This window comes from Aptenodytes patagonicus, chromosome 2, assembly GCF_965638725.1.
Source record: "Aptenodytes patagonicus chromosome 2, bAptPat1.pri.cur, whole genome shotgun sequence".
Taxonomy (NCBI): Eukaryota; Metazoa; Chordata; class Aves; order Sphenisciformes; family Spheniscidae; genus Aptenodytes; species Aptenodytes patagonicus.
In genome coordinates, this window is record NC_134950.1 from 27033067 (window position 1) to 27045326 (window position 12260).

The 12260-nt window shown below is 44.6% G+C and overlaps 2 protein-coding genes across 5 annotated transcripts in view; one reads left to right on the forward strand and one right to left on the reverse strand.

Moving 5' to 3' along the window:
* TMEM67 (transmembrane protein 67) overlaps positions 1 to 1022 on the reverse strand; it is a 39267-nt gene extending 38245 nt beyond the window's left edge. For both annotated transcript variants that reach the window (XR_012994586.1, XM_076329420.1), the window contains exon 1: positions 803 to 1022. Coding sequence is in view for 1 of the 2 variants with exons in the window: in XM_076329420.1 (XP_076185535.1) it covers positions 803 to 1022 (220 nt within the window). In the remaining variant the exon portion in view is untranslated. The remainder of the gene's footprint in view (positions 1 to 802) is intronic.
* A 1613-nt stretch (positions 1023 to 2635) lies between these two features.
* On the forward strand, positions 2636 to 9245 carry RBM12B (RNA binding motif protein 12B). 3 transcript variants are annotated; one of them, XM_076329421.1, is made up of 3 exons: positions 2636 to 2706; positions 5757 to 5802; positions 6528 to 9245. In XM_076329421.1, exon 3 carries the CDS (start codon positions 6556 to 6558, stop codon positions 8653 to 8655), a length of 2100 nt encoding a protein of 699 aa, XP_076185536.1. In that variant the 5' UTR covers positions 2636 to 2706; positions 5757 to 5802; positions 6528 to 6555; the 3' UTR covers positions 8656 to 9245. The 3 variants fall into 3 exon arrangements, with proteins under 3 accessions (XP_076185536.1, XP_076185539.1, XP_076185537.1); XM_076329424.1 differs by lacking the exon at positions 5757 to 5802; XM_076329422.1 differs by lacking the exon at positions 2636 to 2706 and having other exon boundaries at positions 2729 to 5802.
* Positions 9246 to 12260: the final 3015 nt, after the last annotated feature.

Below are 12260 nucleotides of genomic sequence, written 5' to 3' on the forward strand. Positions count from 1 at the left end.
TTTTTCTGCAAGTAGACTACGGGGTTACTCTTTTAAGATACCATGCTGGTGGAGGAAGAGGTGACCAGCTTTTACGCAGCAGCTGTGAACACAGCCATCCGGATCACGGCGTCTGACTGAGGTACCAGTTCTGAAGAGAGATGCTGTTGGGTCTTAGTCACAAATTTGTTTCTGTACACACAACACTGAACTCCCACTTCTCTTGGACTGTGTATTTATAAAAGATGGACACTATCATACCATCTTATCTCCTAAAGTAAGTGTATTACCAACTGTATTTTTCATTTAGTACTCTCAAGCTGCGTTGTGTATGCTCCAAGTTCCCACGTGGGACTTGGATTAGTATGCACACAGCCTGAAGATCTCAGATACTTAACATCTCAGACATTCACGTTTTGACAAAGAGTTTCAAGTTATGGAAGTGTTTGAGAAGAGAAATCCAGGGCACTACGGAATTTTACTGGTGAAAATGTGAATACCTGTAACCATACAAATGCCTGACAAAAGAACGATTATAAAAAACGGTCTACAGACGTTTCTCTGGGATGTATCTCTGAGCACAGGTATCAAAGCTGTGCCGTGGCCACTTAGGTCTTTGCGGGATCCCGGCCCCTTCCGCCGCCTTTTCAGACTTGCCCCTGAGGACAGCTGTTTTTACCGCCAAGACCTGAGCCCCGATTTTGCATCTCCCGATGCTGGGGGCGGATTTCAGCGCGGAGCTGCCTGAGCTCCGCCGGCCCCGCACGGCCCCCGCGCCCGGGCGGCCCCGCCTCCCCCCGCGCGGCAGGGCCGGGTCGCTCACCGCCGGCGCTCTGTCGCTGGTGGGCCCCGCAGGGCCCGCAGGCCAGGCGGGAAATGTCGAAGTAGCGGGCGTCGCCGCAGTCGGCGGGCCGCTGCAGCGGGAGGGAGAAGCCGCGGGCGGGCGGCAGCACCGCCGCCACCGCCGCCAGGAGCAGCGCGGCGGCGCCCCGGCGCCCCGGCGTCGCCATGGCTACCCGCGGCCTCCTACGGCACGCCCTCATTGGTCAATCGCCTCTCGTACGGCAAGCGCGAGGGGCCCGCCGCAGGAGGCAAAGCGTTCGTGGTGCGGGAGGGAAGGCGGGCGGGGCGAGGGGGGCGCAAGCCCGGGGGAGGATTTAGGGTATCGGCTACGGAGGGGCAGGGAACTCGGGGAACCCGAGCGGGCGGGGGAGCGGCAGGGGCGGAGCAGGTGAAAAGAGAGCAGTGAAGTTAGGAGGGGTTTGTTTGGCTTGTTGTGGAACGTGGAGCTGGGTGAGATCAGCGGGAAAAACAGTCGGGAGAAGAGAGAGGTCTAGTTTGCACTTTCTGGTACCTCATCTCTAAAACTGCTACCCGATGTATAATACAAATGTAATAGGTGTGTGTTATTTCCCCCCGACAGGAACCGGGTAACAGGGCAAGCACACCAAATGCCTCGAGGAATAGGTGGACGCACAGCCCAGTTACCCCCTTTGGCTTTTTCACCTGCCAGGATGCTCTTGTTCACACTCCCTCAAGCGTTACCAAAACTTTGCAGGGCACTTCATGTCCTGGACTGTAATTATTCCTTGCTGCCCCTTTCCGGTGTGCTAATCGCCTAACTATTGTGATTCTCTGTATTAGCATTGCTTGGAAGCCTATATGCTTATTGCACCAAATGCTTTATTCCTCATCAGATTTCTTCTGCTGGGTTCAACAAGTTTTTAAAGGCTGAGTTACTAGGTGAATCTACCGTCAATAATACAGATTTTTGTCTGTCGAAAATGGAGCAGACAAGCACAGAATAAACCTAGAAATACAGGGCAAAATACATAAAAGACAGGGAAAGGCAGGTGGGATAAACACTAGGATAAAATAACTACCTCACCTGCACAACCCAAGTACTCTGCCTCCCCTTCCCTGTACACGGCCTCACACCTTTCCTCCTCCTCTTCCCGCCCTCCATCCCTGCCCGCCTTTCCTCCCAAAACCCAGCCCCGAGCCAGCCCCGAGTTAGGTTATAAACCGTGTCTGTAGCCATCGGAAGAGAAGCAGTGGGTGCAAACCCCCTCCTCGGTGCCTGAGGCACCCACAGGCCCAGGCCAGTCAGCACTGGGCCCCACCGGACCTGCCTTCCTCCCTGCCCCTCTTCCTCGGCTGGGTAAGCACTGGGACTAACGGAGACGAGAGACTGATGACAACGCTTAACACGCCAAAGCAACGGTGATCTCAGTGACGCTGTCCCCTGTGTAAACCCCGGGTTTATAGGGATGCCCCGGGGACGGCCACGGGGCCGAAGGCGCATGCGCACTAGCGGCAGAGCGGCTCCCCTCACCCCCCCCAGCACCGATCTCGTCTGCGCGCCAAAGCGGCGCGCATGCGTGCCGACATGAACCAGGCGTGAGACTGCGCATGCGCAGGTGCAGAAGCGAGGGTTACGAAAGCGGCATTTTCCGCCTCCCGGCGGCGTTCTGGGGCGCCGCGCGCTCGGAGCATGCGCGCGCTGGGTCGCGCTCGGCGCCTGGCCGCGGGGCGAGAGCGGGCCGGAAGGATTCGTGCGGGTTCAGCCGTAGGGGCGAAGGGGGGGAGGGGGGGTCGCGCAGGCGCACTTCAGTCCCTCCTCAGAGTGTTGGGGGGGGAGCCACGGAGGACGCCATCTTGGTGGTGCTGTGCCGGGAACTGCGGGGAGCGGGGCTCGGCGCCGAGCCTGTCCTAGTGGCGTGTCCGGTGGGTGGATGGCGTGAGGGAGAGCGCCCGGCTTCCTGGGGCGCTGCGTGTAACCGAGGGCGCGGGGTTCGCGCCGTGAGCTGGTTCTCGGCCGCCCAACCCTCGCGGAACCGCTGCGCGGCGGTTCCTCGGGCCGCGGCCTCCTCATGCCGCCTGGCTGCCCATCACCGTTCCCTCCCCGGTGCCTCCCTTCAGCCCTGTCCCGCGGGGAGGCCGGGCTTCTCCGCGGGGTCGGACCACAAGCGGTCTCTGGGGGGCCGGAGCGCCTTTGGCGCGGGGCGGCCTCCCCTTCACTGCGTCCCCTTCACTCCCTGTTCCCCATCCCGGCGCCGGCGGCCCTTTCCGGGCTTGCGCTGCGCCGCCTGTGGTCGGAGCGGTGTAAGGGCCGGTGCGGGCCGGCCCTCCAGCGGTGCTGCCGGCGGCGGGGCGCTTCCCTTTCTCCAGCTCGCAGCGCTGGGAAGCGGCCCCGTGCTCAAGCCAGCCGTGTAGCGGGCCCAGCTGCAGAGCTTACCCGCATCTTCCTTCAGCGATGTGAAAACGGTCATTAGCAACAGCTTACTTCGGCTGTTAAGGCTTATTTTGAAGAATAGAATGAGAAGTCGTCTTCTGATCCACCAGTTATTGGTGCAGTTTTATAGTTGGGATGTTTCTGTGGGTGTTCTTTCTAGCTTGTGTGCTCACTGCATGCAGGCTATGTAATCTCTCAACGTTGTGGTAAAAATACTAGTCTAGTGCAGGCTTAGTTTCCTACAATGTTTGCAAGTTGGGGATTTTTTTTAGTGAAGTTTCAATGGCATTTGGAATTTGCTGCGGAAGTATAGGTATAGTACTGTTTTCTAGTTAACTCGGTTCAAATATAAAATTTCTTAAAGCGGTGTACACGCTTCTGTGCTTTTAAATTGGTGGCAAGAAGCTGTCAATCTATTTATTATCTAAATACTTGTTCTCTGAAGTCCTTGCTCAGTTAATGAATTGGTCCTAGTTTTGTGTGGCACTTTCATCCCAAAGTCATTCTCTTTGGTCATTCACTTTAAATTGTTGGATGGCTTGTGTATACTTTCTACCAATGCTCGATTGTCAGTAAAAGCCTATTATTTGAACTTGCATTTCTGTTTGTGGACTTCTTAAATATTACATTATGACCTGGAATCACTGTGTCTAGTTTTCACCACTGAAAGTTGTATGTTGTATCCATGGTACATCGTGGAGAACTTGCCGTTTATCACCGAAGAAATACTGAGGAGATCTGTTCTGAATGCTGTTTAAAAATTGGGATAAGAATGCAGAGTTATGAAATTCAGAAATACTACAGATTAAATACATCATGAAGTAGCAGGGCGTCGGATTTGATTTTTCAAGACACGGAGGTCCTATAAGAAAATTCTGCCCTTGAATTCTCCTTGCTTTTTGGCATTGCCGTCACATCTGTTGAGAAGATACATTAAAAAGTGTACTGGGTCTGGCTGGGATGGAGTTAACGTTCTTCATAGCAGCCCATACAGTTCTGTGTTTTGGATTTGTGGCTAAAAGAGTGTTGACAACATATCAGTGCTTTGACTGTGGCTGAACAGCACTTGCACAGTGTCAAGGCTTTCTCTTTTTCCCCCCAGCTCTGCCACCCCGGCAAGTACACTGGGAGTAGGCAAGAAGCTGGGAGGGGACACAGCTGGGACAGCTGACCCAAACTGATCAAAGGGATATTCCATACCATGTAACATCATGCTCAGCAACAAAATCTGAGGCAGAGGAAGAAGAATGTTTTTGTTTGATTGTTTTGGTTTTTTGGGGCGATTTTTTTTTTTTTTTTATTGGCTTCCAAGGTGGTTGTTGTTCGGAGGCAGGCTGGGCGTCAGTCAGCCTGTGGGAGGTGGTGAGTGATTTCCTTTGTTTCACTTTTTTCTCTTTCCTTCACTGATTAAACTGTCTTTATCTTGACCCACAAGTTTTCTTGACTTTGTTCTTCCTATTTTCTTCCCCATCCCGCTGGTGGGGATGAGGAGTGTGGGTGTTTGGCTGCCGGCCGGGGTCAACCCACCACAAAAATACAGAGAGCAGATGATCTTCAGTGCAGTTATTAAGTAGGCAGTTGGTTTTGGTTTGTTGTGTTTACAAAGTGCTGAAGTAGAAGTGATGTAGAATCCGTTAGTTACAGAATTTGGGCTTTGCTCTTGTATTGCTAAGCTCAGGTGAAGTGATAGTTACTGTGATCAATAGATAACTTGGCATCAGGATCTAGTGCTTTACGTTTGTTATTGAGCAAGGGGTTTGTACAAGGGATATTCACAAACACGTGTCACTGGAGCATTGGGCTCCTGTTTTTTTTTTAAGTGATGTAGTCATTTGCTACAGAAGCTTGTGTTTTTTCTGAGTGCTGTGTAATGTATTGTGTGAAGTTAGGTAACGTTGAAAATCAGGATATGTTCAAGTCAGTGTATTAAAGTGATTCTTGTTCTTACGTTTGAAAGGCAGTAAACATACAAGTAAAATACTGAAATTTGCTTTGTAAATTGAAGTACTCCCTGAAGTTTCTCCTTGTTGGATATTTTTGCTCTTTCATTTGATTGTCTTCACTGTGTACACTAAGTGCAGTGCTGGACTGGTGAGTAGCATACTCTTGTTGTGAACTTTGAAAGCAGGTGGATTTCAGAAGAATGGACACGTACTGTAATCTTGAGATGGACTTGCGCATCTTTCAAGGACTCAAAAGAATTGAACTGAGAGTTTTTCCCTCGATTTACTGTCAGTCTGTTTCATTTCAACAGTTCAGTGTGGCACAACTGATGACCAAATAATCTCATCGTGTTTTCATCATTTGCAGAAGTCAACTTAAATTTTGAATTTCTTTTACTTCTAAAATGGAAACGCAAAGATGCAGTGCATAGCATCTTGGAACATGGAAGGAGTTCTTCATAGTATCCCAAATTGTGCGTTCATTACAGGCTCAGCTTTAATATTAGCCACTGCTATGGATGAGCTGCAGCAGTGTAGCACAGTATATAAAGCGAAGTACAGATATCAGCTATTAATTATGTTTCGTTTTCTTTCCACAGTTAAGTTGATTTTACAGAATTTATCAGGTCTTCAAAGCAGAAACAGGTAAGCTGCCAAAAGCTTAACACTTCTCACTGAGTATTGTCACAAGATCATACACGGCCTTTTTTTCTCACAGACTTGTGGCTGGGAACTAGGATATGCTCTCCTGAGTGCATGTGGCTGCTGCAGTTAATACTCTGACTACATGAAAGAGACAACATTTTTGAACGCTGAGAAAACATACATTATTGAACAGAACTGATCACTGGGTAGAGCAACTTGTCAAAGCAGTAAAGTCATCACTTTTGGTGAATTACTTCATTTTCCAGTGACGTAGTTATCCTTTTTCCTTTCTCCTTTTATCATCTAGTATTTTCTGTGTTACGATCACAAGTGTCCTGTTCAAAAGTAAACAGGATTTTTTTTTTCTGTTCCTTAGGACTGGGCAGAGATCTCTGGCATACAGTAACTATGCCGTGAAAGACTTCAGGTGTTCTTTAGGTATCGTGGATGGTGAGGAGTGACTTAGGTGGATTTTGTTGCCCTTAGGATAGGGAATATTGATAGACTTGTGCACATGTGCCGGTGGAGTAGCTAACTGTTCTGACTAATCAACTTTAGTGAATCTTGTTTTAATCTTGTTCTTGTGAACTTGTGGGCTTTTTGATACCTTCTCTCTTGATTGAGACAAGGACATTCATTAAAAAGGCTCTAGCTTCTTAAGTGTTAAGATACTGTAATAGCTGAGTACTAAAGACGTGCTATCATGTGTACCTTTTTGTCTGCAGGTGATTTTTGCTGTGGGTTGAGCTCAGCATGGCTGTAGTCATCCGTTTACAGGGGCTTCCTGTTGTTGCGGGTCCTGCAGATATTCGTCGTTTCTTCTTGGGATTGAATATTCCTGATGGAGGTGTGCATATTATTGGAGGAGAGATTGGGGAGGCTTTTATTATATTTGCAACAGACGAAGATGCACGGCGTGCCATGAGCTGTTCAGGAGGGTTTATCAAGGACTCGCGCATAGAGCTCTTTCTCAGCAGCAAGGCAGAAATGCAGAATACCATAGAAATGAGCCGGAAACGATTTGACCGTGGGGGACGAGAAACTATGTCTGGCTCTAGAAGAACAGGTACTAATGGTTCTGGTGCATCAGGTGTTGGAGACATTCCACATGTAGTCACGGCTTTTCCAAAAGGAATAAGTAAACCTGGTTACGGTCCACCAAATCATCCGGAGGCTGGTTTCCATACCAATGGCACAAGACGTGGTGATATAGGTATGCCTAAATCAAGTTACCAGTTGAGAAAGGATTCTCATCCATTTAACCCAGATGATCTTTACTTATTTCTACGTGGTATACCTTACTCTGCAACAGAAGATGAAGTACGCGCTTTCCTTTCTGGGATACATGTGGATGGAGTGATTCTGATAAAGCATCGCAATGGTTTAAACAATGGTGATTGCTTGGTAAAATTTGCTACGCCTGGTGATGCCTTAGAAGGACTTAAACGTCATAGACAATACATGGGTCAGAGGTTTATAGAAATAAGCCCATCTACAGAGGAACGGTGGATTGAATATGGTGGGAGGGTAGACATGCCAAATGAAATCGATCGCTTTTTGTGCGAAGACCGTTCTCCAAGAAGTTCAGGCTACATGCATTCAAGGAAGCATTCTCATTCAAGATCACCAAGGAGACAAAGAACACGGTCTCGTTCACCTCCCAACCAGGAATATTACATACACTTAAGAAATCTATCTACTAATCTGGAGAAGAGAGATTTGAGAGCTTTTTTCCCTGATCTGGATATATGCAGCAAACAAATCAAGCTTCTAACGGATAAGCATCAGAGGAGGACTAGAGATGCCTTTGTGATGTTAAGGAGTGAGAGAGATTATCAGGCTGCTTTGGAATGTCATAGAAAGGTTCTTCTCAATCGTTCCGTTTACATTTTTCCAATTTCAAGAAAGTCAATGTTGAAAATAATTGATTCTTGTGAGAGGAAAAGATCCCAGGACAGAGATCATCCTGGACAGGCCATACCAGAAAAAAGTTATCGGGAAGGTCATTCTGGCCCTAAGATGTGTGTTTATGTAAGGAATTTTCCATTTGATGTGTCGAAAATTGAAGTGCAAAAGTTCTTTGCGAGATTTGATATTGATGAAGATGATATTTACTTGCTCTATGACGACAAAGGAGTTGGGCTGGGAGAAGCATTAGTGAAGTTTAAATCTGAAGAACAAGCCATGAAAGCAGAAAATTTAAATCGTCGAAGATTCTTGGGAACGGAGGTATTAATAAGACTTATATCGGAAGAGCAGATGCAGAAGTTTGGTGTAACTGTACCATTGTCTGCACCAAATGAAATGCAGAGTCATTCACATCCGTATAACAGAGGTGAGCTTTCCCGTCCAGTTGGTTCACCATCTGGGCCACCACAGGGGCCACCCATGCATTCATTTGGTCCCCCTGGGAACTTCAGGCATCCTTCTGAATTTAGGCACCCCCCTGAGGACTTCATGTGCCCTCCTAAGGATTTTAGAGGTCCACCACCCCTCATAGATTTTGGTGGTGACAGTGAACCTTTTGGCAGAATGGAGTTTGGGAATAATAAAATGGGAAGTTTTCCTGAAGGAAGATTTATGCCGGATCCAAATTTCAGTGGTGGTTCTGAACGTGTTGTTCCTATTCGATTGAAAAATTTACCTTTTAAAGCTACCCCTAATGAGATTCTGGACTTTTTCTATGGCTACAGAGTCATACCAGAGTCAGTTTCTGTACAGTATAACGAACAAGGATTACCTTCGGGTGATGCCATCGTTGCTATGACAAACTATGAGGAAGCTATGGCTGCTATTAATGAACTGAATGATAGGCCAATTGGTCCACGGAAAGTTAAGTTGAGCTTGCTGTAAAGGAGGAAAAGATGCTCTAGAATAAAACAGTCTAGATTTGACAGTATTGACAGTTATTTTCAGTTTTTTAATTACTGAAAGATGCAGAAGAAACTGTTTCCATCAACGGTTGTAAATAATATCTAGTTCAGTTGTTTAGCTCTTGGTTGAAATCTCTGTATGGTTAAGATATGAGAACTGTATTGTGCCTACTTCTTGTTGCAGAGAAGAGCCCAGAAATTCTGGAGGACATTGAATGTCTTACATCAAGGTGTAAAGGCATGGAGTTGTAATGCTTTGGGTTTTTTTTAGTTTGCTGTAATTCCATGTCTCATGACTTTGCATCAAATAAAAATGTAAGTGCTGGTTGATTTACCACATAAACGGTTCAAATAGAAGAACTTCAGTGCTACTGCATTAATAGATAACGCTTCTTACTGAGGTTAGCTTAATAAAATTAAAAAATGGGGTTTTTTTTTGTGTAAACTGTTCAGGTTTTGTTCGGTTTCATGTGGTTGCAGGCATTCCTATTGAAAGAAGAGAAAAGAGCTTCCTGTTCACATTAGCTGGCTTTGCAACTTTTTTTAAATAAAAAAGAAATTGCCATTAAACGTGTGTCTTATATTTAAAACTTGTATAGTTAATGATCCCAACTATTATGCTCAGCATAGCATACCTGGGTCTCGGTGAGAATGATGCTACTACAGTTTGTCTACCACAGCAATGAATACGTGGTTTACAAAGACTGCAAAATCTGTATTAATCAGTTGGATAGGCTTTCTTGTTCTCCTCACTCACTGTAGTACCTTGAGACAGAAAATGAACCTTGGAATTAGACCAAGAATTCCAACTTCAGCCTGGGCTTTCGGAGTGGTCTTTATTTTATCTCCACATGCTTGTAATATGAATATTAACTTGCTAATGATGTCTGGATGCATTCCAGGTCAATCTCTGATTAGTTTTAACTAACATCTGTCACTGGCAACCAAGCTGACAACCAACTATGTTACTTTCTTATGTAAGAAAATAAATGCTTATGTCAGTATTTAGAATGCTTTGATTGGTTTGGTACCAGCATATTTAAATTTTGGGAAGAAACAAAAGCTAGCCAGTTTGAGGAAAAACTGCATCTTCAACATTCAGGCTTAGTCAGAGACTTTGGTTGTGTGGATAAGGACTTTGTACCATTGTTGACATTGCAACTGTACAAGATAGTACTTGGAGTTCTAAAGAATTCTATGAAGTTTTAGTCCCCTCTCAACATAAGACAACAAAGTTGCAACTTGGTGATGAAAACTTGTTTTAACCTTTGCTTGGGCAATACCAAAAAAATCATAGATTCATAGAGTAGTTGAGGTTGGAAGGGACCTGGAGGTCTCTAGTCTAACCCCCTTCTCAAAGCAGCGTCAACTAGAACAGGCTATTCAAGGCCTCATCCGACCTTAATTACTTTGTTTATGTAAAGTCATCATCATTACTAAACTTCCACATAAACTCTTTTAAGTAGAAGCAAACAAAATCAAGAGATTTTTTTTTTTATTCTGTGTTTTTTAAAAGGCCAGTGTAGCTTCATTTCTCCTGCATATTGTTTGTCATCTGTTTTAAGTGCTAGGAAAAAAGCATTTTGAATGAGAATGATAACGCTAAGCCTGTATGTGTAGATTCTTCTGAGCAAAGAAACTTAAATGTGGCCAGATTTTCAAATTCTGAACACTTACATACCTTTCTTTGCTGTCTGGTAGGTATTAGTTTCAGAAGCGTACTGTTCTGAATCCTCCTCTGAATTTAAATGGAATTAAAATTAAAAAAATCCACAACAGATTGGTGCGTTTATTTCATAGTTGCTATAAAAGTGATCAAGGAGTCAGAAGACTTGCAGGGAAAATAAAGAAGTTTTACAAGAGTCCTCAGAATAAACCTGACTGACCTAATCATGCTGTTGAAAACTTCGTGATTTTTTTTTAAGCTAACATCTTTACTACTAATTCTTGTCTCTGTATTATCAGCTGTTTTGTAAATGTGAATGCAAGTAACTTTTCCAGTTAATCAACTTCAGATGATTTGTTTGTTTTAAAGTTCTTCTAGCTACTACACAACAGGAGATTGCAAACACTGACAATAAATTGGTAAACTTTTTACCGTGCTTCTAGAGTAGTGTTGGTACACACACATGAATTCTTGTAATTAAAAAAAGGATTTGGAGGCTGGAAGGATAAGGGAATTTAGTAAGTATTTTGCTGGTTAAGTGTGAGATTATCTTTTAGAAGAAGCATTACCTGTTCTTGAGAAAGTTTGAGTAATTGCTGGTAAGGTACCATTCATTTTTGGGATGGTGAACTTCCCCCCCCCCCAGTGAATGCATAAAAAGAGTCACGAAGCTTATAATGGCAGAGGTCATAATTAAGGCATTTCAAAATGTTTTTTGTTTGCCCTATAGCTAATTTGTCTTTAATTTAAAGCCAGATTAGAGTTTATGACTACTCTAGGTTACTCTATGAAATGTCTGATTGATAGGCCAAAAAAGTGGGTTTTTTTAAAGGTCTATAAAGACAAAAGCTGTACTTCACAGTATGCATAGATGATCTGAAGCAGAGGGAAATTAGGAAAGGATGCCAGTACATCAGTTAAATAATAAGACGGTTAACAGGACAGTTGATTCCCAGTTTATAGCTGTTATCTTGCTAGTATGTTTTGGTTGGTGTTTTGGGTTCCTCCCCCCAAATTGGGATGTGTATATATAGGCATTATATTCTGATTTTGCCTGAAGAGGTGGTACAGGTGCATGGTGTGGTGACAGCATTTCCTGATAAGGGGTTTATAACTTTAGATATTTAATGGTTTGGAGGCACTGTACTTTCAGTATAAAGGACACATCAGAGTCTATAATTACATGGCTGGAATTATTGTTCTTCCTTTCTAAGTACCATCCATATAGTAAAAGAATAACAAAGGCAATCCTGCAGTTTGTGGTGTTGATACAGAATATAGCTAGTTTCCTTAGTTATGCTTACTCTGAGGTTGCTTTTGCTACCATTGTCCAGAAATTATGATTTAAAGGAGAACAGTCTCTGTCATCAAAAACTAGTAGTAGTGATCACGTACAGAAGCAGCTTGAGGCATTCAGGAAAGCCGTAACATATGACAATCTGATGAGTACAAGAAGATAATCCTTAGTCCCAAAGGGATGGGCCAGCATGTTCAACGGAGTGGCAAAATACTCTTAGCAAGAATGGATACAAGCCTGCATCATCTACGTGTCAGTAGTCAAAAATATGTATGAACAAACAGAGTACTGTCAGTCTTGCAGTCAGCACTTAATGCCATGAGAAAAATCTTTGCAGAAGTATCTTTAGGTAATATTTAATTTTGTAATTACATTCTAAATTCCTCTTCTGGCTTTAAAATACATTAATCAGTGACCTTTTTCATCTGTAGTTTTGAGGTCACACAATTTCTGTCCAACGTGCAAACTTAAGACATATATGCAGGACAAAGTTGCCCAACACCATATTTCTCCCTTTCTGTAAGTTTTTCTGTAATTCCTAAAGTCGATTTTTTTTTTGAGGTAGGGGAGGAGAAGGAATTTGAAGCTGCTGAAGATAAAAAATTCTCTTTCTGTACCCTAG

Excerpts from the sequence above, each read along its gene's own strand:
- RBM12B (XM_076329421.1), top strand. The coding sequence starts at position 6,556 with ATGGCTGTAGTCATCCGTTTACAGGGGCTTCCTGTTGTTGCGGGTCCT.